The following is a 26,744-nucleotide window of genomic DNA, read 5'->3' on the forward strand; positions in this document are numbered from 1 at the left end:
TTGGGAAGGAGTTGGGGTTGGTACTGGTTGCAGCTGGGGATGTTAGGGTTCACCCTGGCATGGAAATATATCTCTGGAACCAGTGGGTCAAAATCTGAGAACTCCCTTCCTAGTAACATTTTGGATCTACCTACAGCACATGGATTGCAGTGATTCAGTAGGCAGTTCCTCAGCACCTTCTAAAATAATGATGGAAAATAAATGCTGGTCCACTCTAAGACATGCACATCTCATGCATGAATAAAAGAAAAACTGAATTAAAGGATGTATTTGATTGATATGGTTACTTTGCATAATGTTTTACTGACAGATTTTTAGTTTTTATAAACATATGATGCACTTAAGGAGGTCCAGGGTAACTTCACCCCAGCAAGAACAATACAAATATTGTTATGACCACACTTTTGCCTTCACCTTCACTCAGTCCATCTCTGACTCCTCCCTTTCCTTTTTCAAAAGCTCTGTTTCTTTTTCTCGGGATAAGCTGACCACTTTCATAGAATCCCTACAGTATGGAAATAGGCCCTTCGGTGCAGCAAGTCCACACCGACCCTCCGAAGAGTAACCCACCCAGTCCCATTCCCCAACAACTCTACATTTACCTCTGATCAATGCACCTTATCTACGCATCCCTGAACACTATGGGCAATTTAGCATGGCAAATTCGCCTAACCTTTACTCTTTACTCGTCTCTTTGTTTGCCTATCCCTTTCTCTGTTCCTCTCTTTCTCCGTCTGTCTGTCTGTCTCTTCTCTCTCTCTCTCTCTCTCTCTCTCTGTCTTGGTGCTCTGCATCTGTATACACTATTCACTTCTCCACACTCCATCGTTAGAAGAAGGGTATTGTGTTTCTCCAGGATTGTCTGCTTTTGTTTTAGATTCCCATCATCCACAGCTCTAAGTGTTTATAATGTTGTTATGACCAGGCAAGGATGGATGGATGGCTGCAAAAGAGTTACTTAATTCTTTTCAACACACAACTCTATCAATTAAAATGTAATACTCATCAAAAGTAAGGAGCCAATCAATAAGTTTCCTTCAGTGAAGGAAAGAAGTATTTTATTAATTACTGACCCTGAGAAGAAAAGTTAAATGATACAGCAAGCACAAACACAAGCATAGGTATAACATTTTAAAAGGGAGAGTGTCTAGTATGAAGAAGGAAGTTCAAGTGTATAAAGTTTGAAATGTCCTTAAGGAATTACGTTTCTTGTGTAACCCCTGTTATTTAGTTGATGTTTCATATTCTCAACTGCAGCAAAATTTGTGGATATCTTTCTGTCCTTGGTGAATGTATATTTCTCCAATTTGCTTTTAACACTGGGCATTGTCTTTCAAGAGAGTCTAAGTGAAACAGGGAGAAAGGCGAAGCAAACCTTCCAGTTCTGGTGTTATGAATCAGTTTACCCTCTCTCAGTCCCTGCTTAATGATATCTATCTTAAATGTGATTCCCTTATGTATTCCTGTGTCTGCCTTCATTGCTGTGTTCAATCTGAATAATCTACAAGTGACTTTCATCCTAACTTGTGAGACTTCCAGAATGAGGTAAATCAAACAGGAGATATAGATCTGAGCAATCAATCTTATTAACTTCAGTTCAGACTGGGTCTTGTTGATTGATGATTTCATGATTTGGCTCAACCAGTGATCTGATAATTATTGTGGCCATCATAAGTCAGTGTTTCTTTTGAATTTAAAAAAACATATATTTAAATCTTTTAAGTGTTTTAAAATGAGGTGTCCAAGATATTAAAAGTCATGACAGAAGTCAAAAATCGATAGTCCACTTTTACCACTATCAGGACAATGTGGGAACAAATAAAGTCACCTGTCTTCCCTCTTCTCATGACAAACAAATGAAGGTCAGAAAGGTAAAGTCTCAAAACAGGAGACAATGCTACAACTTTTTTTTCTTCTATGGCTTTTTAAAAATTCAAGCTTGTTGAATCTGCAGCAATGAGATGTCTTCATTAACATTTTGCACATGTAGTTAACTCTTTTGTTTCTCCACATTTTCTTGTCACTTCAGTTTGATGTTCACAAGGACTATCTTTTTGATTCTTGGAGCATTTCTGAATTGATGATCCCAGTTTATCAGCCAACAGGAAGGGATTCAGGTGGCAATACTGGAGAGACAGTGAAGGAGGCAATGAGTACATTAGAGACCATGTAAAAAGAAAAGCTCTGGTAATTATGAGTTCTGTTCTGAGAAAGGTATCAATGGCTAGTGGATGAAATACCCTCCCATGTTTTGTCATCTATCAGCAAGATTGAGAAATTCCAGATCAATGGTTTAACTGCGACTTTGAGATTCTGATATGCAATTCCAAAAATATGTTCCACTCCCAGTCCCTGGGGGTAAATCCTCACTTTTTCTCATCAGTGTTTCCGTAGCCTCACTACATGGATGCTGCTGCTAATTCACTTTCAGGGCCAATACTGTGCTACATACAGGTAAAATTATTATCAACTGGAGAAAACCATTTAATTGGGAAAGCTAAAATGGAGAAGGGTTTTGTAAGCTCATGTGATCCAATGATCTAATTAGAACAAGCTCTTTGAAATTCATACACTGTTAAATCTCCACAGACTCATAATATTTAAAAGGAAATTAAAACTTTCAGAAAGAATGAACCTTCAATATTTGACATTATAGTACTTTTACTGTAACAAATGACTAATATACAATTGATCAAACACTATTACCATTTTGTAGACCATTTTTGCTTTAAACCACAGAAGGGGGCATAGAAAGTACTCCTTAGGAGTAGAAGTAGACTTTTTGATCATTCAGTAAGATTCAATTCGATTATGGCTGATCTGTTTGACTTGCAAATTCCACATTCCCATCTAACCACAATAACCTTTGACACACTTGCCGAGAAAGAATAAGTTTACCACTGGTTTAATAATATTCAATGGCTCCATCCTTATCACCTTCTGAGGCAGAGGGTTCCAAAGTCATACATTTCTCTGACAGGAAAAAAACCCTTCATCTTTTAGTTTTCAAATAATGTCACCTAAATCTGGACTCACTCAAAACGGAAAATATCTTTTCCATGTCTACCTTGTAAAGATTGTTTGGGAGTTTATAAACTTTAATCAAAACACCTGTCACTCTTCCAAACATCAACTCTTCAAAACTGGGAAACAAGCCCAGCCTGCTCACTCTTTCCATCATAAATGATCACTTCAGGTATCATAGAGTCACACAGCATGGAAACAGTCCCTTCAGTCCAACCAATCCATGCTGACCATAATCCCAAACTAAACTAGTCCCAACTGCCTGTACTTGGCCCATATCCCTCCAAACCTTCCCTATTCATGTACTTATTTAAATGTCTTTTAAACAATGGAAGTGTACTGGCATCCATTCCTTCCTCATTCTACATGTGAACCACTCTCTGTATAAAAATGTTGCCCCTCATGTCTTTTTTGAAACTTTCTCCTCTCACCTTAAAAGTATCCCCCCAAGTCTTGAAATGCCTCACCCTAGGCAAAAGACACTTGACATTCACCTTATCTATACCCCTCATGATTTTAAAAACCTCTATATGGTCTCCTCTCAACCTTTCAAGTTCCAGTGAAAAAAATACCAACCTATGCAGCCTCTCCTTACAACTCAAACCTTCTATTCCTGGTAACATTCTGATAAATCTTTTCTGAACCCTCTCCAAATTAATAATATATTTTCTATGGTAGTACTCCAGAAGAGACCTCACCAATATCCTGTACAACCTCAACATGATTTCCCAACTCAAATACTCAAAGTTTTGAGCATGTTAAATGCCTGCTTAATTATCCTGTCTACATGTAATGCAAGCTTCAAACAATTATATAAATGAACCCCTAGGTCTCTCTGTTCTACAACATTACCTAAGGCCCTACTTTTAATTGTAAAAGTTCTGCCCTTGCTTGCTTTGCCAAAATGCAATGTGTCACATTTATCCAAATTAAACTTCATCTGCCACTCCTCAGCCCATTGACCCAATTGGTCAAGATACCTTGGTAATCTTAGATAACCTTCTTTACTGTCCACTTTACCACCAATTCTGAAGTCATCCACAGACTTACTAACTGTACCCTCTATATTCTCATCTGAATCATCCTCTGAACTGCCTCCAATGCATTTACATTCTTCCATAGATAAGGAGACCAAAACTGCACACAGTATTCAAGATGTGGTCTCACCAATTCCTGTATAATTGAAGCACTATAACTACTTAACCTTCAGTTCCTCTCATAATAAGGGAAAGCATTCCATTAGTTTCCTTAATCACTTGCTCTCCTGCACATTACCTATTTGGGACTCATGAGCTAGAGCACCAAATCCTTCAGAAGACTCATTGTTCAAATGATACTCTGCCTCATTGTTTTTTCTTTCTACCAAAATAATTAATTTCACATTTTTCCACATTGTACTCGATTTGTTAGGTACTTGCCCAATCACTTCACCTATCTATGTCAGTCTGCATCCTTGTTATAACATTTTCACAACACACTTCCCAACAAATCTTTGAGATATCTGAAAATTTAGCTAGCATGCCTTAGATCTCCTCACTTAAATCATTGCTAGAAGTTGCAAAACTTTGAATGCCCAACATACATCCCTATACCCTGCACCCCCCTCCACCACTTGTCACACCTGACCAACCTGACAAAGATCCATTTATGCGTACTGTCTGTTTACTGCCTGCCAGCCAAATGTTTATCTGTGCAAGACCATTACCAGCAATACCATAAGCTCTTAGTTTGTGTAATAATCTTTGATGTGACACCTTGTCAAATGCTTTCTTCTTTGCCAATACTAAAAAAAACTTCCTTGCCGACATTTTGCTGGAGGTAGATAATTAGGCACCCACTACCAAGATTACTGTTTAATTGGTGATGCTCACCTGCTTCTCTGAGCTGCTTTCTTTTGGAAGTGTGGGCTGCTCAAGGACTTTGATAATGCAATCAGTAGAGGTCCCTGCTGCTGAAGAAGTGGGCACCTCTATTTCATTTACCACAGCAGAGTGAAAGGCAGCCTCCAGCAGTGGCACTGTACTAAAAGGGCACTGGGAATCGGTGATATTGAGATGGACTCTCTGAATCTCACAGAAAGGACAGCAGTAATGAGAGATGGCCTGTAATTGTCTACTTATTTGGGTTAAATGGCAGCCCACATCCATTGACCTGGCCATGTAGCTGAGATTTCCACTCCTAAGAACAAGCCACCATGGTGGTAAGGTGTCTGGCTGCCCTGCTGATATCTTTCACTGCTATGTTCTCATTTTACTCCCAGATCAGATTTAATTGAACAAGAAGTGTTTCCTCAGTCTATGAATCAAGTTATCAGGGGGATGGTGGAAGCAGGTGGCACTGATTCATTCAAGTATACTCTGTCCATACATTAACATTTCAAAACTGGTTCATCAATGATTTGAGACATGGCATGTGAGAAGTGTAACAGGCAGAAATGTTGCCAAATTAGCATGCACCAAGACCAAATTTCAGTTCTACATGACTCAATCTTCGAGGTTACTTTTGGAACTATGAGTTTTTAAAAATGAATACCAGAGTTCAGGTCTGAAAGTATGTTCTTACCTGCTGAGGTCTATCTTTTATTGGTACCCCACAGTCAGTGGGTTGAACAATGAAATGAGAGGCGAACCGTGAGGTCTTCAGTACCAAGGCCAGCTCCCCATCCACTGCCACTGCTTTGTCCTTCTGTAAGAAACCAAATGAAAGAGACAATTAAAACTAAGCAGCTACAAGTAAATTTGAAAGACAGATGATTAATTTGTCAAACCCATCCCTGCATCTGCAACATTCACTTTCATAATGATCTAGGTTCCTCCTATCCACATCATTTAGTGGCCCAGAGTTTCTAATTGCCATCCCAATGTTCCCACAGCATGGATGGGAGTTGTGCATCGGGACAATGGAGAATGCCTAACTTAGTAGATTCTGAGGGAATTGTTTGGGAAATATAAGACTTTGCCCAGCAACTTCCCTATGCTTGGAATCTTCCAAAAGTACCTTTTTAAATCGGAGATTTTCAAGAACTCTGCTGCTGTCAAACAAATAGTTACGCCGGACATATAGGACTATTAAAAACCTGGGCTAATCCTGCCTAACTATCAAACTGATCTCTCAAATTACCATACACAGACTCAATTACTCCTCCTCTAGACTCTTTACTTCCTTCAGACACTGAACGCACCATTCTCCCCAGCCCCTCACCCACTCCCAGAACCAGATACCCCTTTCCTCCCCCAGGAACCAGAAATCCCTTTCCAGTTGGACTTAACCCCATTCCCACCAACCCACATCTTGAGATCTTTGGGAGAATATTGATTGGAAAGAGGATGGAAGAGGTGGAGCTCAAATAACTTTCTGATCTTATTGACATGAATAAGGAAAATTAATCTCTCGCCCACACTTTAATTAAACAATCCATTTCAATGTACGCTATGGACTTCGATGCTTTTCCAGATTATATGAGCAGGAAGGGTGAAAACCACCTGTCCAGCATATAAGATCATGGCTCTATTTAAGCTTGCTTACTTCAAAAGTGTGAACAGAGTCAAATGTCAGCTTCTCCTCATGGTCAGTCACTGTCCCTTTATACGTGGCCCAAGCTCCCTTGTCACTTCCATCAGAAGGGAGCTTGAAAAATCGATATGTTCCAGATGCATATTTCACATCTCCTGAAAAGAAAAATTACCAGACAGGGTCAATGCACAAGAAGATGTAACATGTGATATTGCCAGAAAGTAATAGAAGGCTGGCATCGAGTAACAGAGAATAAAAGTGAATTGATATTGTTATAGACAGTAATAGAAGGCAGGCAGTGAGAAGCAGAAAGTAAGGGAAAAGTGACAATATTATAATGGAGTGACGCACCTTGAAAATGGAGTCACAGCTAGGCAGGGTGGTGAAGAAGCAAACTTGCATTCATCGTTGAGTGCATTGAATACAGGAGTTGGGATGCCTTGTTGCAGCTGTACAAGATGTTGGTAAGGCCACATTTGGAGTACTGCTTGCAGTTCTGGTTACCCTACTCTAGAAAGGATATTATTAAACTAGCAAGAGTGCAGAAAAGATTTACTAGGATGTTACTTGGACTGGAAGGTTTGATTTATAAGGAAAGGCTGGATAGGCTGGGGCTTTTTCCCCTTGAGCATAGTAGATTGAGGGGTGACCTTCCAGAGGTCTACAAAATCATGAGAGGCATAGATAAGATAGATGGCCAACAGATTTTCCCTGTGGTAGGGGGTTCTAAAACTAGAGAGCACAGGTTTAAGGTGAGAATGGAGACATGCAAAAGGTTCTAGTTGTACATTGGCTCACTGAGCTGGAAAGTTTGTTTTCAGACTTTTCATCACCATACTAGGTAACATCATCAGTGAGCTTCTGATGAAGCGCTGGTATTACGTCCTACTTTCTATTTATGTGTCTTGGTTTCTTAGGGTGGGTGATGTCATTTCCAAATCTTGTTCTCAGAGGATGGTAGGTGCGGTTCAAATTGATGTGTTTATTGATGGAAATCCAATTAGAATGCCAGGCTTCTAGGAATTCTCATGTGTGTCTCTGTTTAGCTTATCCTTTGATGGATGTGTTGTCCCAGTCAAACTAGTGTCCTTCATCTGTATGTAAGGATACAAGTGATAGTGGATCATGCCTTTTGGTGGCTAGTTAGCATTCTAACCAGAACCCCATCAATAAACACATCGATCTGGACCCCACCTATCATCCTCTGAGGAAAATAACTGCAGGTGATATCACCCACATTAAGAAAGCAAGACACATAAATAGAAAGTGGGACATACCACTAGCGCTTCACCAGAGGCTCACTGACGATGTTACTGAGCACCTTGACAAAATGTTTGAAAACAAACCCTCCAGCTCAATTAGCAAACTTACATCCAGAATATCAACCGGAGCTACAAACCTTCTTAAAAATTGTAAAAGTTGTATAAGGGTCCAGAGCTACAATTATTTCACCCCATGGGTAGCAAATGTCTGGAATGGGCTGTCAAAGGCAAGTACAATATTGTCATTTAAGAAACATGTAGATGGGTACGTGGATGGGATAGGAATCAAGGGATATAGACTAAATGCAGGCAAATGGGATTAGGTTATTTGTGAAAACTGGGTGGCATGGACAGGTTGGGCCAAAGGGCCTGTTTCCATGATGTAACACTCTATGACTCCACAGAGAGAAATAGCAGATTGGCAATGAGTAAGAGAGGAATACAGAGCTGATGGTGTTGCAAAAAATGATAGATTACTGAACAATACAAAGAGTATTAGAGGTCTGACTGTATTACAGTGAGTAATAAAGGACTAACAATATTACAGAGGGCTGACAGGTTTACAGATTGTAATAGGGCCTTGTAGTGTTACAGAGTGTAGTAAAGGACTGATAGTATCAGAAACCATAATAGAGAGTTGGTAATGTTACAGAGAGTAGTTGAAGTTCAGCAATGTTACAAACTGTAATCAAGAGCTAACAGTATTACACAGAATATTAGAGGTCCAGCAATGTTACAGAGAGTAGGAATGAATTCACAGTATTACAGAACATAATGGAAATCCTGCAATGTTACAGAAAGCAATAGAGGGTTGATAGAAAAACAGAGCATAATCGAGGGCTGGTAGTGTTACAGAGAGTAATAGAGGACTGATGCATTACAGGTAGTAGTAGATGTCCAGCAGTGTATCAGAGAGTGGTAGTGTAATGACAGTATTACAGAGCATATAGAAGGACTGATAGTGTAACAGAGTAATAGGGGATTCATTGTGTTACATGGACTATTGGCAGTTAATTCTTTAAAGGTCAATAATATAGTAAGCACAATGAAGCCACAAGAGTGAGAAAAGCACAGCAAGTCAGGCAGCATCCAAGGACTAGGAGAATCGATGTTTCGAGCAAGAGCCCTTCATCAGGAATGCCTGAAACATCGATTCTTCTGCTCCTGAGATACTGTCCAACTGGCTGTGTTTTTCCAGCACCACACTCTTGTCTCTAATCTCCAGCATCTGCAGTCCTCACTTTCTCCACAATGAAGCCACGTACCAGTCTTCTGGAGGAGATCAGCTTTGTGGATTTCAATGTGATTTGCAGAGACAAGATACGGTGTGCTGAATCCAAGCTCCTTCACCAGACTGATCAGCTCCTTCCAGTAGAGAGCACCTGCCAGCCCCTCCCCTGTCAACAAGATAAAAGCCTTGAGAGCAGTCAGCCAACCTCTTGCTCCTCACGGAGTGTCAGCCACATTCTCCAGAATGACAGCATCCCATTCATAACAATTCTTCAGTCAGTCTTCAGTTTGACAAACGTCTACAATGTAAGTCAGTGTAAGTGAGAGCTGATCATATGGGAGTTTACTGAACAGTAGCATTGACTGTTTAATCTCTTTAACCTGTGAATGACAAGAATTGAGATAATACACCAGAGGAACAGACTGAAAGGGAACTCAAGTAATTTTAACTCAAATTAGTTTTCGACATTGAAACAGACTGTGTAATTAAGTGGCGACCGGTGGAGTAGGGTAGAGGACCAGGATAATCAGGCAGGTGCCTCCAATTTCAGACAGTGGGAAAACTGTCTGACATTTGGTGTAGGGAGGAAAGGGTGAGAGTAATCCTGCCTCATGACTTACTGATCACTCAGGGAGTTAGTGGAAGTCGTACAGAACTGCAATACTTCCTAAATGCCAGCAGGCAAAATTACTGGGTTTTGTCAGCAGCTAGGGTCCCTCATTCATTGGCACTTGGTTAGCCATCAAATGACCCACCATCAGGAAGTTGAAAGAGACAACTGAAAGCCATCCCACTGCCCTTGCATCTCACTCCCCTCTCTTAACAGTGCACCCCTACTTGCATTGCTGTCGATCACTTTCCTGTGCCCCCATTCAACCCACACCTAACTGCCTGCAGGAACTCTTGGTGCCAACATTAGATCCACACAGAGAGGAAAGATTAGATTAAAAGAGAGAATGAAAAAAGACATGTGAAATATGAAAATAATTTAAAATGTTCAAATTTCATCATCCTGCAACAACATGGTGCCTGCAGGAACAAATTCTGCAGTAGCAATTGCCCCTTTCTGAGCCTGAGAGATTGTGTGTGGCATTGCAGGAATATAAATCTTCCAATTAAAAATGTCCTTACACTGTTAAATAGTAGGCATAACATTTTGGGATGAGTTCAATAGGCAGGCTCTATGAAACCAATACTTTTCCATAGGACACAAAGCTAAAAACTGGTGGAGAGGTAGCTCTGTTAATTAAGGATGCCAATAGTACAATAAGGAGAGATCACCTTAGTTCTGAAAATTAAGAAATTGAATTAGCTTAAATAGAAATAAGAAACAAGAAGGCTAAAAAAAAACACAAGGGCGTAGTTTATAACTTATCTACAATATATTTTTTTCATTTTTTGGGGAACTGTAACTGAACTGTAAGTTGGTCTCCTGTAACTGAAATCCCAGGACTGTTTCGCAAATTCAAAATTGTTGAATGTTATTGAGCTTCACAGTACAATGATGTCTTTCACAAATCAAAAGGTGAGAATTTCAGATGGCATGGTGCCAAGAATCTTTTAGGTGAAGGGAGTCATGCCTGGCAACAGATTAATTGAGCTGCAGAGTGTTAAGAATGTGTAGAATCTAAGAACGGCAGAGAGGGGAAAACATCCACTTGCCTTGTGTCCAGATGAACAGAACCTCTCTCTCATTCTCTTCAAACTTGTGAGGAAAAAGCTAGAAAGGCACAGAAAGTTTAAACGAGTTCGCCAGATCAACCTTTCAATCAAAGAATGACTGTCACCATACAGAGGATAGCATCTCACCATTGCAAACATCAAAAGGACTGAGAGAGAAAAACTTTCCGCCTTTGTGAGTGAGATTTTCAGAATTTTGTTTCCCCTGCCTGTAAAATGCAACATGCTCTTGTGAGAAGTTGAAAACAGTTACCCCAAAGCACTGAATCCTCCTTCAGTTTTTCATCCACAGGCTCACTCACATACATGTCACTGAAGTACATTTCTCCACCTTCCTGTAACAAAGAAGATAAATCTGAAAATGAAATCTTCTTCGCTTTCCTCAATTCTAATTTTGTGATGTCAGAAACATGGATTAATATTCATTTAGTTTGTACTTACTATTTTAATGTTTTTATTTAGAAAAAACAAACTAAATATTTCTATGTGGTGTTGGTCATCACTTAATTGATCCTTGCTGCTTTCTTGAGCAGTTGCCGACAATATAGTGTGGATGCACCCACAATTAAAGACAAAATTCTAAGACTCTGATGATACATATTCCTGAGTGGAAACTTCTATTAACAGAGGGTTTGGGAGGAGATCTGTGTGAAAGATGAGCACTGTTGTGGTTGTGTTGGTACAAGTGGCTTGATTTTGGAACAATAAGGAGGCCAAGGCTCCCTTACCCTGGAAAGAGAAGGCAGGCAAATAGCCCAACAGAACCTTTGGCCTGGAGATACAAAGAGCTGGTTATGAAGCAGTTACATCTCAGGGTCATGTGGAAATCTCACAACAATTGACTGGGAAAGTGAAATTTCTTTTGGGTAATTACCCAAGATTTGGAACCCTCTGAAAGAGTACATGATTTTATGAAACATCGAAACTAGGAGCAGGAGTAGGCCATACAGCCCTTCGAGTCTGCTCCACCATTCAGTATGATCATGGCTGATTATCCAACTCAGTACCCTGTTCCTGCTTTCCTCTCAAACCCAAAGTTCCTCCTTAAGCAGGGATTGAACCTGTGCCATGGTAGTGCGAGCACTGGGTCCTGACAAGGTACCACCAGTGAGGATGCTTTTCGAAGGTTCCGACTCGCTTAAGCTTAATTGATGCCCAGAGAAAGTTTGAGAATTAAAAACATATTCAAACTCCTGGGAACCATTAGATTTATACCCTAATCACAACTGAACATGCCTGAACTGCACTCCCTCCCCCCCCCCCCCAATACTTGAAAACACCCAAACCTGACCCAATATTCCCAACTCTCTAAACAACAGATCCACTAGACCTGAAATTGCTCCCCCTCCATCAACCCAATCTAACACCCTCGATGCTGCCTGAACTACTGTGCTTTTCCAGCACTACTCTAATCCACAATCTAACACCCTACCAACCTAACCCCTCAAACTACCCTGAGCACTCATTAACCTACCTGACATCTTGGCTTCACTCCTCCTTCCACCCTGGCCCCTCACTTGCATGTCCCTTTAACCCCGACCCACCTTCCCCACTGACCCTTCAGCTATATTGATGGGATTGAATGCCCAGGACCTGATAATATACATCCCAGAGTACTTAAGGAAGTGGCCCTTAAAGTAATAGATGCATTGATGGTCATCTTCCAATGTTCTTTGGACACTGGTTCAGTTTCTATTGATTGGAAAGGAGCAAGTATAATATCACTACCTAAGAAAAAAGGCAGAAATAGCAGAGGACTTGGAAAATAGTTCAGATGAGGCGTCACCAGACTTGAAACATTAACTTTGCTTTCTCTGCACAGATATTGCCAAACCTGCTGAGTTTGGATTGGAATTTCTATTTTTGTGATTCGGGATACAGTAACAGGATTGGACAGAGTGAACTTGAGATTGGAGTTGGACTACTGTCATGGATAGAGAACTGGCTGTCAGACAGGAAACCAAGTGCAGGAGTAAATAGGTTCTTTCCCCTGAGTTAGAGGCAGTGTCTAGAGGGGACCACAGAGATCAGTCCTTGAACCCCAGCTATTCACAATATATAATAATGATTTAGATGAGGGAACTAAATGTTGTATCTCCAAGTTTGCAGATGTCACAAAGTAGGGGGTGTGTGGTGGGTGGGTGGGTGTGCTGTGATGAGAATGCAGAGATGCTTCAGCGTGATTTGAGTGAGTAGTCAAATGCATGACAAATGAAGGATAATGTAGATAAATATGAGGTTATGATTATTATCGGGATGACAATAGTCTGGGAAAGGGCAAAGTACAAAGAGACCTGGGTGTCCTCATACACCAGTTGCTGAAGGGAAGTATGCAGGAGCAGCAGGAGTGAAGAAGATAAATGCTATGTTGGCCTTCATAGCGAGGGAATTTGAGTACAGGAGCAAGGATGTCTTGCTGCAATTATACAAGATCCTGGTGAGACCACATCTGGGATGTAGTGATCTTTTTATCTCAGGAAGGATGTTCTGGCTATGGAAGGAGTGCAATAACGGTTTACCAGACTGGCTCCTGGGACCAACATCTGAGGAGAAACTGGATCAGTTAGAAGATATACACTGGAGTTTAGAAGAATGAAGGAGGTCTCAGGAAACCTATAAAATTTGAACAGGAGTAGACAGCGTAAAAACAGGAAGGATGTTGCCAATGACCAGGGAAATCAGAACCAGGGGTCACGTTCTAAGGAGTCAGTGTGCACAATCAATTCTGCCTGAGAATAATAAGGTGAAGACGTAAAAAATAATCGGCCTTGGTTCCTCATCTTGACTATCTATGAGGCAGCTGTTGACATTGTGAGGGGATTCTCGTGCATTCCACTCTTTGCCACTGAACCAGTCGTCTCACCTGACTGCCCCCCTCTACTGTGAAATCACTGCAATACCTCCCAAATCTACAACCTCTACCAACTAGAAGGACAAGGGCAGCAGATCACAGGAAACCCAGAAGCTGCAATCCCCCACCCACCCCCAGTCACACACCATCCTCTCCTGAAAAACCTATCACCGTTCCTTCAATGTCCCAAGAACTGCAGTGGCTCAAGAAGGCAGTGCACTCCAACCTTCTCAAAGGGCAATTGGGGATGGCCAATAAATGCTGGCCTTGCCGATGATATCCACATCCTATGAATGAATGAACAAAACTCACATATAGAGCAGAGACTAGGCAATGTCTGCATGCAAACCTTCAGCCAGAATGTAGTACCAACCTTAAGGAGCCGATAGGCCTCTGCAAAGACTGCCTTCTTATCTGGGCACAGGCAGATCACACAGTTTGAACTGAATGTAAACACAAGGGGAGAAAATGAAAAATAAACTGAGTTATCGCATACAAGAAGCAGGACACCATAGTCCCCCATGAGTTTATTCAGCAACCCCAACAGAACACGGCTAATTTGTATCTTCACTCAATTTACCTTCCAGAATTCCTATTCTGTGATACCCATACCCAGTAGAACTCTATTGATCTCAGTTTTGAAAGTTCCAATTGATTGCAAATATCAGAGAAAGCTTTGCAGACACAATTCTAAGTTTCCTTCACAATTTGTGTGGAAAGCGTGCAGCCGATTACTCTCCTGATTGGCAAGGCTATAATCGCAAGATTATGTTCATTCTTCTTGTGTGTCCACTCCCGTGTGCCCATACCCCCAACCCCAAGAGGAAATAGTTTCTCTGTATCAATTCAGTAAAGGTTCTAAGCAACCCTCGACCTGATAAGCAGAACAGAAGGGAGATGGGGGAGGTGATAGCCTAGTGGTGTGATCACCAGACTATTAATCTAGAGAGGCAAAAGTGAGGACTGCAGATGCTGGAGATCAGAGTCAAGATTAGAGTGGTGCTGGAAAAGCACAGCAGGTCAGGCAGCATCCGAGGAGCAGGAAAATTGACGTTTTGGGCAAAAACCCTTCATCAGGAATGGGCTTCTCTGGGAACCTGGGTTTGAATTCCTTGCAAAATGGTGGAATTTGAATTCACTAAATATCTGGAATTGAAAGACCATGAATCCATTGTCAATTGTCAGGAAAAACCCAAATGGTTCACTAATGTCCTTTAGGGCAGGAAATCTGTTATCCTTATCTGGTCTGGCCAATATGTGACTCCAGACCCGCAGCAATGTGGTGACTTGTAACTGCCCTCTGGGTAATTAGGGATGGACAATGAATGCTAGCCCAGCCAGCAATGCCCTTTCCTCTGAATGAATTTTTAAAAATAAGCCAGCTGGAGTAATGAGTTGTACGGATGGATCTGAGTGACTTCAGAAGTACATTGATAAGTTAGTCAAGGGGGCAGACACTTGGCAGAGAAATGAGCGGTAATGCATTTTGCTTGAAGAAGCACAGAGAGACAATACAGGATCAACAGTGCAACTGTGATGGACATGTGGAATGAAGGGATCTTGGAGTTAACTTGCACAATTCTCTGAAGGGGGCCAGGCATGTTGAAACAGTGTTAAATGATTTGATAGGATTCTTGGTTTATAAATTGAAGCATAGAGTATAAAAGCAATGAAGTGATGCTATGCCTCTACTAATCATTGGTCAGACCACATTTGGAGTATTGTATTCCATTCTGGGCACCTTATTTAAGGAAGGATGTTAAAGCCCTGGTGAGGGTGCAAAAGAGATTGATCAGAATGATACAAGGAAGGATAGAATTTTGATACAAAGGCAGATTAGATAAATTGGGTTTATTCTCCTTGCAGCAGAGAAAATTAAGAGGTTATCTTATTGAGGTGTTCAAAATTATGAACAATTTTGACAGGGTAAAGAGGATTTTCTGTTTCCACTATTTGGTATGTCGGTAACTAGGAGTCACAATTTCAAAATTGTCAGCAAGAGAGCTAAGAGTGAAGCGAAGAGCAACTTCTTTACTAAGAGATTTGTTAGGATTTGGAATGTGCTGCCTGGGAGAGTGGTGGAGGTGGATTCCATAAGAGGCTTGAAAAGAAAGCTGGAGATGCATTTGAAAGTGTTAAGGTCAGAGGGCTATAAAGAAAGGGCTGGAGAATGGGATATCTGGGTAGATTTTCAGGAGCCAGCAATGGGTCACACAATGGATCAAATGACCTCCTTCTAGCCCCTTCTACTGTAAAATTCCATGATTCGATGGTTATAGGGTACAAACCCATTGAATAAAACAAGAACCGTATGTGCTGAAGGTTTGAAAGAAAATCAGAGACTGCTGTGGAAACTTATCAAATATGGCAGAGCATGTGGGCATAAAGCAGACTTTAACATTTAAAGCCCAGTGACCCTTTTACACACCCTTCTTGTGTTCTGATGAAGGGCCACTGGACTCAAAATGTTAACTCTGTCTCTCTCTCGCTCCACAGATGGTGCCAGACCTGCTGAGTTTCTCCATTGATTTCTATTTTTGATTTTAAATACGAATCAGAGTTATAGAAGCTCTCGCTCAAAATACATGAAAAGTAGAAACAGGAGCAGGTCATATAACCCCAAGGCTGCTCTTTCATCATTAGGTCACATCTGACCTGCTGCCTCAACTCCACCTAACTGCCCTACTCCTTCATTCTCTTCAAATCCAAAAATGTGTTCATCTCAATCTCAAAGGAACTGAATGACTGAGCATTCACAGCTCTCCAGGGTGGAGAACTACAAAGCACTGAGCATTCACACGCTATGAGTGATGATGTTTCTCTTTGTCTCAGTCCACATTGGGTGACCCCTTGTCCCGAGGTTTCAGGTTTAAGTTCCCCAGCTTGGAGAAACAATCTCTCAGTGTTGACACTGAGCGTCCAATAAAGTCCCATGAAGTCTTGTATGTTTCAATGAGATCACCAATCATTCTTCTAAACTCCAGAGAATATTGAATCAATTTATTGAGCCTCTGATCATTAGCCATCTTTCTCAGCTCAGGAATCAGCCAAGTGAACATTCACTGTACTGCCTGTTTCAATAAGAAGGGCAAAACTGTGCATAGTAGTGTGTATAGGTGTAGTCACACAAACATCCTTTACAATCACAGAATTCTTTCAATTTGTATTCCAACCCACTCCCAATAAAGGCTAACGTGCCATTTGTTTTTCCTATTGTCCTGTTCTGAAACAAGCAACTCAGTTGAAACATTAACTCAGCCAGACCTGTTGAGTTCCTAGAGCACTTTCTGTTTTTATTTCAGATTTCCAGCATCTGCAGTATTTTATTTTTATTTGTTGTCCTAATTGCTTGCTGTAACTGCTTCTTGCACAAGAACATCAAACCTTTATAAACAACAATGATTAAAATGCGCTTCTCATATTCTTCCCAATAAAGCGAATATCACATTTCCCCAACTTACTTCATCAGCTACTTTACTGTCCAGTCTCGTAACCTGCTTGTAATTCTTTACAGCCTCTGTATCCTCCTCATTGCTGTCTGGGACATCCAATTTTGTATCATCAGCAAACTTAGATACATTACTCATGTCCCTCTAAAAAGTCATTAATCATAGATTGTAAAAGCTGCCGCCCTGATGCTGGTCCTTGCAGAATGCCAGTAGCTCCTGTCTGCATTTCGGATGCTTCTTTTATTCCTAACTCTGTTCCTTAGGCAATCCTCTAGCATATTGTCCCCAAATCCTTGAGCCCTTGCGTTGTCGAATAACCTTTAACACACCTCATCGAATGCCTTTCGAAAATCCAAATATTCTTAATGCATTGGTTCTCCTTTATCTACCCTGCCAATTACATCCTTAAAAGAAAGTAAATGGCTTTGTCAAACATAAATTCCCTTTTATATAGTTATGTTGACTCTATCTGATTCTTCCTCATGGTACGTTTACACTTCCCTCACAGTGGAGTCCACATTTCCCTGAGGTCAACCTAGCCTTCCTTTTTTCTCTTGGCATTATTTTCATTTGTAAGTATGGGGGCAAGTGAGATGGTAACTACCATGTCACCCCTACCAAGAGAAACAAGCTTGACCAATTTCCTGCCAATCAGAGAGAGAGTGAGTTCCTTGACAAATCATAAGCCCCGACATTGCAACATGGGCTTCCACAAGCTGCTGGTAAATCAGATCCATTTCCCCTCAACCGTGCCTCTAATTGGCCCGGATTGGGGAAGTTGGAGGACCCCTCCTAACCTAGTTCTGAAAACTAGCCATCTTTCTCATCTGCTGGGGAAATGGTGAACTGAACTCCTTAGCAAGGCAGGAATTGACCGTGCAAGGCCGAAGTTTGCTGATGAATTGAGAAAGTCCCCAACGGACACCCCCATCACTAGATTACTGACCCAGAAGGTGAAACCAGTAAAACTGGTGAATGACACTTTCTGGTCTGACTTACCTTGCATACTTCAGAATGGAACAAGCACCAGTATTTTCAATTCCAAGTGTGACTTGTGTGTTCCTGGTTTGTCACTCCGGGGAATTGGTGAGAAGTGGGTGAGTTCCTCTCCAGGGTCAACTCATGCTACTGTTTGCCTTTCTCACTATCTCTCTCTCTCTCAATACCTTCTGAAAAGGGAACAGTCTGCTCTCTCTCTCTCTCGCTCACTCCCTCTCTCTCGCTCTCTCTCTCTCGCTCTCTCTCTCTCTCTCTCTCTCTCTCTCTCTCTCGCTCTCTCTCCTTCCTTGCAGAATCTTCCCTCTCTCTAGCTGATTAATTCTGGTGAACCTATCTTCATAGGACAGGATGGGCAGAAATCAAAGGACTGATGGTGGGGCTGTTGAGAGAGTCAGATGGGAGTACTAGCATCAGATTCCTGGGATCGAGAAAAGGTGTTCCCCATTCACTTGGAGTTACGGATGGTTTGATGCTGGACTGAACAAAGCTATTTCCTTACAACTGGTGTTGGAACCTTAAGGGTCTGGACTGGGCCCAATTCTGACAAGTCTTATGATAAAGCATTTGCCCACATTTATATTCTCGGCGCACCCAGGAAGAATGGCCACTTGTTGGGATACTGTAACAAGGGGAGGCATGATCGCTCAGTGGTTAGTGCTGCTTCCTCACAGCGCCAGGGAGCTGGGTTCATTCCAGCCTCGGGCGACCGTCTGTGTGGAGTTTGCACATTCTCCCCGTGTCTGTGTGGGTTTCCTCCAGCTGCTCCGTTTTCCTCCCAGTCCAAAGATGTACATATTAGGTGGATTGGCCATGCCAAATTGCTCACAGTGTCCAGGGATGTGTAGGCTAGGTAGATTAGATGACCTGGGGATTGCAGTGAGAGAGAGAGAGAGACTCATTGAGATCCTTGTAGAGAGAGGAGGAGATCTTCTTCAAGGTAGGCATCCTTGCAAGAGGATTTGCAGTAAGGTCAAAATCAACTAGGAGAAAGTGAGGACTGCAGATGCTGGAGATCAGAGTCTAGATTAGAGTGGCGCTGGAAAAGCACAGTAGGTCAGGCAGCATCCGAGGAGCAGAAAAATTGACGTTTCAGGCAAAAGCCCTTCATCTGGAATGCCAAAACGTCGATTTTCCTGCTCCTCTTATGCTGCCTGACCTGCTGTTCTTTTCCAGCACCACGCTAATCTTGACTCTGATCTCCCAGCATCTGCAGTCCTCACTTTCTCCTAGGTAGATTAGCTCTGGGAAATGTAGGGTTATAGGGATAGGGTAAAGGGGTGAGTCTTGCTGGGATGCTGTTTAGTGTGGACTTATTGGGCCGATTGGCCTGCTTTCACATTGTAGGGATTTGATGATTTTCTGATAACTGCTTATGATAAAACAGTTGGAAAGTTAAAGTCTGCCTTCAGGACAGCATGGAACACAACTGGCCACAAATCGCCATAATAAAACGGCACCAAACAAATTATCAAATGAAACAGGTCATTTACTCTGACTTACACCAGAACATCAAATTTGTTGTACTGAATCCCAGCATCTCCAAGCTTCTCGATGTATCCTTGGATAAACTCTGTGTTCGTTTCCCTGTAACCAAATTTCTCCTGATGATATGAGATGTATTTGCGGGCAAGTTGAATCTGGAGTAAAAGCAGGTTTTGAAAAAGGAAGAAGGTTAATATTGAAAACATGGGTTAAGTCCAGACTGGAGTCATTGAATCATCCAGCACGGAAACAGACCCTTCAGTCCAAACAGTTTATGGCAAACATAATCCCAAACTAAACTAGTCCCACCTGCCTGCTCCTGGCCCATAACCCTCCAAACATTTCCTATTCATTAACCTACCAAATGATTAGATTACCTATGTGTGTAAACAGGCCCTTCGGCCCAACAAGTCCACATCGACCCTCTGAAGAGCAACCCACCCAGACCCATTCCCCTACACCTAACACTATGGGCAATGTAGCATGGTCAATTCACCTAACCTGCATGTCTTTGGACAGTGGGTGGCATATGGAGCACCTGGAGGAAACCCACGCAGACACGGGGAGAATGTGCAAAGTCCACACAGACAGTTGCCCGAGGCGAGAATTGAACCCGGGTCCCTGGTGCTGTGAGGCAGCAGTGCTAACCATTGAGCCACCGTGCTGCCCCAAAGACATTTGTCTTTTATACATTGAAACTGTGCCCATCCACTACTTCTTCAGGAAGTTCACTCCACATGCGAATCACTTTCAGTATAAAAAAGTCACCCTCTCATGTCTTTGTTAAATCTCTCTCCTTTCACCTTAAAAATGTGCCCCCAATCTTGTAATCCTCCATCCTAGAGAAAAGACAATTACCATTAACTGTTGTGTTCTCTATACATTTCATTATTTTAAAAACTTCTATAGCATCACCTCTCAACCTCCTACACTCCAGTGTAAATAGTCCCAGGCTATCCAGCCTTTATGTATAATTCAAACCCTCCGTACCTGGCAACATCCTGGTAAATCTCTCCTGAACTCTCTCCAACTTAATAACATCCTTCTTATAACTGGGCAATCAGAGCTGGACACAGTATTCCAGAAGAGTCCTCATCAATTTCCTGTACAATTTCAACATGACGTCGCAACTCCTTTACTCAAAGCACTGAGCAATGAAGGCAAGCATGCTAAATACTTCCTTAACCACCCTGTCTATACTTGATGCAAATTTCAAAGAATTATGCACCTGCACCCCTAGGTCTCTCTGTTCTACAACACTACCCAGGGCCCTAGCATGAATTGTATGAGATCTACCTCTGGTTGTTGTACCAAAATGCAAGTCCCTATCAATCACTCCCCAGGACAGGGACAGCACAGGGTCAGATTAATCTCCATCTGCATTGTTTCCATCAAAGACTCCCAGGTCAGAAACAACTCACAGATAGTTCCAGAGTAAAGCTTCCTCTACACTGTTCTCATTACACACTCCAAGTGTCAGTGTAAACTTGGGTTAAAAACAGAGTTATGTTCCCTCCCCACTGCCTAACAATATATTCAGCCCCAATCACCAGTCACTCCCTTTTGGAACAGTTTTCCCTTTGTCAAACCAGTCATTTAACTTGGTATCCCATTTCATGGTAGTGAGGTGCAGTTTTGAACAGTTCACATGACAAACTAGTGTGAAAAAAGCTCAAACCCATATCATGAAAAGAGAGAGTAGGAATAAGCAGGTAACTCTTGTATTGGCAGTCTATGACTAGTGCGTACTGAAAGAATTAGTATTTGGCATCCAGCCGTTTATAGAAGTATCAATGGTTTGGTTGTGGGGACTAAAAGTAATATTTCAAGGCTAGGATGGGATTAGTGCTGTGAGAAAGATGCAAAGTGGCTTCAAGAGGATTTGCAAAGGCTTCTTGAAATGGCAACAACATAACAGATGAAATACAATGTGGGAAACAGAGAGCTTATCCACTCTGGTAGGAAGAACTGACATGTAGAACGTTTCTTAAATGATAAGAAATAAGAAAGTGCCAGTTTACAAATAAACCTGGTTGTCCTCATCAATAAATCACTGAAAGTCAAGAGCAAGCAATTCGGAAGGCACAAATCAGGAGTGTGATGGAATACCCCCCACTTGCTGGATGGGTGCAGCTCCAACAACACTCAAGAAGATCGACACCATCCAGATCAAAGCATCTCACTTCCACAAACATTCACTCCTGCCACCATCACCAACTGTGCGTACCATTTACAAGGTGCACGGCAGAAATTTACCAACGCTCCTTAGACAGCGCCTTCCATAACTACAACCACTTCCATTAGAAGGACATGGGTAGCAGATACTTGAGAACACCACCACCACACTCAAGTTCCCCTCCAAGTCACTCACCACCCTGACTTGGAAAGATATCACTGTTTCTTTGCTGTCACTGGGTCAAAACCCTGGAATTCCCTCCCCAGTGACAATTTCAGTCACCTATATCACACAGACTGCAGCAATTCAAAAAGGCAGCTCACTACCACCTTCCCAAGGGCAAGTGGGATGGGTAATAAATGCTGGCCCAGCCAATAATGTCACATTTCATGAATGAATAAAGCAAAAATTGAGTACAGGAGTAGCAAAATCTGGCTTCAAATATAGAGAATCTTGGTTAGACTATACCTTGATTACTGTGTGCAGTTTTCATAGAATCATAAAATCACAGAGCCCCTACAGTGCAGAAAGAGGCCATTTGGCCCATTGAGTCTGCACCTACTCTCCGAAGAGTAGGCCCTCTCCCACTGTTTCCCCTGACCCCACATCTACCCTGGCTAACCCAATTTACCTAAACATCCCTAAACACTACAGACAATTTAGCATGGCCAGTCCACACTAACCCGCACATTTTTGGACTGTGGGAGGAAAGTGTTATACTGGACTGTCCAACTGGCTTTTTACAGGTAAATCTCTAAAGTGTGGCATTCCCTGAACTTCTGTCTGAGAAGCAAAAGTCCAGGTATTGAATGTTGATCCGAGGGGAGCCGAGCCGGGAGCATAAATAGAGCAAAGTCGAAGGCTCAGGACAGAGCATTGCCCTACAAGGAGGCAGCAGAATGTAGCTCGTGATTCCTGGACAACAGGCATCTCAGGGACACGAGGTACAGGTATCCCGCACTTTTCAAAAGTTCACTTTACACCACTTCACCTTTATGACAGACCTACATGATTACCTGTTTTTGCTAACCAAAAGAAATCCGAAGAGGATTTTCGCTTTTACGAAGAAAGGTAAAATGTTTCCCATATAAATTAATGCTTCTTCACTTTAAGCCATTTAGGCTTACGAAAGGTTTCATAGGAATGCTCTACTTTCGGACAGTGGGGGATACCTTTAAGTGATTACTTGGAGACTACATTTGTTTTGTTCTCTACATTAGGTTGGTGGAGTAAGCTCGGAAACCTAACTATTACAGTGATACATAAAGGCATAGTAAGTCACCTCACTGACCTCAAAGACTGTACTGAGCCACAACGCTTTCGATAGTTCACTATCCTTTACAATACTGTCTCTCAAATGAAGAATGGTACCTGGGCCTGGATACCAGAGAGTGACCTCAGCAATAAAGTGAGACAATAATATTTATTGAGTATAGAGAATAAATCTGAAAAATTATTGACTCTGGATTCCAGCCAAGAGGACAACAATTACAGCTTTAATCCTTTTGTTCCACTGCCTTACCTGCTCATCTGTCATGTCTACTCCTGTGACATGGCCATTCGGTCCTACCAACTTGCTCAAGACATAGCAGTCCCGCCCAGACCCACTTCCCAGGTCCAACACAGAACATCCTTCCAGGCTTTCTGGCACCACGAGCCCACATCCGAAATACCTGCAAAGCAACCAAGGGTAAAAAAAGCGAAAGTAAATTCTGAAGGGAATAGGATAAAAGCAGGGAGGTTGTTTCCACTGGTGGGGGAAACTGGAACTTGGGGCATAGCCTCAGAATAAGGGCAAGCGGATTTAGGACTGAGTTGAGGAAGACCTTCTTTACCCACAGGGTTGTGAATCTGTGGAATTCTCTGCCCAGTGAAGTAGTTGAGGCTTCCTCATTGAATGTTTTTAAGGCAACAATAAGATCAGTAAAGGAAGTAAGGGTTATGGTGAGAGGGTGGGTAAGTGGAGCTGAGTCCACAAAAAGATCAGCCATGATCTTATTGAATAGCAGAGCAGGTTAGATGGGCCAGATGGCCTACTCCTGCTCCTATTTCTTGTGTTCTTATGTAAAGTCAGACTGGGAAAGACAGGCCAGAGAGAGAAGGGGAGAGATAAAGGCAATGAGAGAAAAAAAAACATCCAAACACACCCACCCTACAAGACCATAGGGCTGCTCTCTCATCGAACGGAGTGTGTGAGAGAGAGAGAGACAGAGGGAGACAGAGAGAGACAGACGCCTGGTGGTTAGTTAACCTGAGGGCTACTATACTTCATGGTAAGGAAAGAGGTTGAGTAGGAGACTCCTTCATGAAAATAATCTCAGCCAGTACAGGAATTAAACTGTTGTCAGCACTCTATATCACAAACTGACCACCCAGACAACTGAGCTAACCAACCCGTTAGAGAGGTAGTGACAAAGAAGAAAGGGATAGTCAGGTAAAGAGTTAAAACAGGAAGCAATACCCAAGAGACAAAGATGAATGACAGAGATGACAGGTGGTGTGTGAAATAGAGACCAACATTATGAAAGATAGGATGAGAGAAAGTGAAACAGAGTCACAGGTAAAAATACAAAATGGTAGATTAAAAAAATGATAGCAATAGAGAGAGATTAAGGACTTCTTCACCCAAAGGGTTGGGAATCTGGAATTCCCAGCCCTGTGAAGCAGTTGAGGCTTACTCACTGAATGTTATTAAGACGACAATAGATAGGTTTTGGAGCAGTAAAGAAATTAAGGGTTATGGTGAGATAGTGGTAAGAACAAAGAATAAAGAAAATTTACAGCCCAGGAACAGGCCCTTAGGCCCTCCAAGCCTGAGCTGATCCAAATGTACTGTCTAAACCTGTTGGTCAATTCCTAAGCATTTGTATCCCTCTGCTCCCCACCTATTCATGCATCTGTCCAGATGCATCTTAAATGATTCCACCATGCCTGCCTCTACCACCTCTGCTGGCAACGCATTCCAAACGCCCACCACCCTCTGTGTGAAGTACTTGCTGCATGTATCCCCCTTAAACTTTCCACCTCTCACCTTGAAAGTGTGACCTCTCGTTATTGAATCCTTCATTCTGGGAAAAAGCTTGTCTCTATCCACCTTGTCGATACCCTCCATGATGTTGTAGACCTCAATCAGGTTCCCCCCTTAATCTCCTTTTTTCTAATGAAAATAAACTTAACCTACTCAACCTCTCTTCAAAGCTAGCAGCTTCCATACCAGGCAACATCCTCGTAAACCTTCTCTGCATCCTCTCCAAAGCATCCACATCCTTTTGGTAATGTGGCGACCAGAACTGTACGCAGTATTCTAAATGCGGCCGAACCAATGCCTTGTACAATTTGAACATGACTTGCCAGCTCTTATACTCAATACCCCGTTCAATGAAGGCAAGCATACTATATGCCTTCTTGACTACTCTATCCACCTGTGCAGCAACCTTCATGATACAATGAACCTGCACTCACAGATCTCTCTGTCCATCAACATTTCCAAAGGCTCTTCCATTCATTGTATAATTCACTCTAGAATTAGACTTGCCTAAATGCATCACCTCACATTTGTCTGGATTGAAAGCCATCTGCCACTTTTCTGCCCAACTCTCCAGTCTATCTATATCCTCCTGTATTCTCTGACAGTCCCTTACGCCTTCTGCTACTCCACCAATCTTTGTGTCATCTCCAAACTTGCTGATCATACCAACAGTGCCCTCTTCCAGATCATTTATGTATATCACAAACACCAGTGGCCCCAATACTGACCCCTGTGGAACACCACTGGTCACCTTTCTCCATTTCGAGAAACTCCCTTCAACTACTACTCTCTGTCTCCTGTTGCTCAACCAGTTCCTTATACACCTAGCTAGAACACCCTGCACACCATGTAACTTCACTTTCTCCATTAGTCTACAATGGGGAGCCTTATCAAACGCCTTACTAAAGTTCATCTATATGACATATACAGCCCTTCCTTCATCTAACAACTTGGTCACTTCCTCGAAGAACTCTATTAAGTTGGTAAGGCACGATCTCCCCCACACAAAACCATGTTGCCTATCACTGATAAACTCATTCTTTTCTAAATATAAATAGACGCTATCTCTCAGTACCCTCTCCAGCAACTTTCCCACCACCGATGTCAGGCTCAGTGGTCTGTAGTTACCCAGAATATCCCTACTATCCTTCTTGTACAGGGAGACAACATGAGCAACCCTCCAGTCCTCCGGCCCCTCACCTGTATTTAAGGATGCCACAAAGATATCTGTCAGGGCCCCAGCTGTTTCCTCTCTCACCTTCCTCAGCAACCTGGGATCAATCCTTCCGGTCCTGGGGATTTGTCCACATTAATAACCTCTAGCATACCCAACACATCTTCCCTACTTATGCCAACGTGATCCAGACTAATCAAACTTCTATTTTGTGGAGCTGAGTCCACAAAAAGAACAGCCATGATCTTATTGAAGATGGGCCAGCTGGCCTACTCCTGCTCCTACTTCTGATGTAAAGTCAGACTGGGAAAGATAGGCCAGAGAGAGAAGGGGAGAGATAAAGATAATGAGGGAAAGAACCATCCAAACACACCCGCCCTACAAGACCATAGGGCTGCTTTCTCATCAAATGGAGAGAGAAGGAGAGAGAGAGAGACAGAGACAGAGACAGAGACAGAGAAACAGAAAGAGAGAGAGAGAGAGAGAGAGAGATGGACACCTGGTGGTTAGTTAACCTCAGGGCTACTATACTTCATGGCAAGGCATGAAGGAGGTTGAGAAGGAGACTCCTTCACAGGGAGAGAAGCACTGTGACTAGTATTGACATTCCTTGCACTTCCAGTAGTGTCCAATGTCCTGTGAAAGAAGTCCATTTACCAGATTGTCCCTCGCTACGAACAATGAGGAATAATGATTAGTATGTCACAAGATGTGGAAGGGATGGTCAAGTAACCAAACAGTGGACAAGTTGAATATTGTATACTTGTTAAAAGGCTGTGGCAGGATTTGAATATAGTCCCCATTATCAGGAAGAGATTGTGATTCTCCTGAAGACGCTGCTGGTTCTTCATCACCCCTTAACCTGGCCTACCTGT

At 42.3% G+C, this 26,744-nt stretch overlaps 1 protein-coding gene across 1 annotated transcript in view; it reads right to left on the minus strand.

Moving 5' to 3' along the window:
* Positions 1–1,027: 1,027 nt before the first annotated feature.
* LOC140486511 (arsenite methyltransferase) overlaps positions 1,028–26,744 on the minus strand; it is a 53,972-nt gene continuing 28,255 nt past the window's right edge. Inside the window, exons 3-10 of the mRNA XM_072585759.1 lie at positions 23,190–23,340; positions 19,510–19,646; positions 13,935–14,004; positions 10,964–11,045; positions 9,065–9,196; positions 6,550–6,692; positions 5,587–5,709; positions 1,028–2,126 (exon numbers count right to left, since the gene is read on the minus strand). Coding sequence (XP_072441860.1) covers positions 1,971–2,126; positions 5,587–5,709; positions 6,550–6,692; positions 9,065–9,196; positions 10,964–11,045; positions 13,935–14,004; positions 19,510–19,646; positions 23,190–23,340 — 994 coding nt within the window. The 3' untranslated portion in view covers positions 1,028–1,970. The remainder of the gene's footprint in view (positions 2,127–5,586; positions 5,710–6,549; positions 6,693–9,064; positions 9,197–10,963; positions 11,046–13,934; positions 14,005–19,509; positions 19,647–23,189; positions 23,341–26,744) is intronic.

The sequence above is a fragment of the Chiloscyllium punctatum genome, chromosome 15 (assembly GCF_047496795.1).
Source record: "Chiloscyllium punctatum isolate Juve2018m chromosome 15, sChiPun1.3, whole genome shotgun sequence".
Lineage (NCBI taxonomy): Eukaryota > Metazoa > Chordata > Chondrichthyes > Orectolobiformes > Hemiscylliidae > Chiloscyllium > Chiloscyllium punctatum.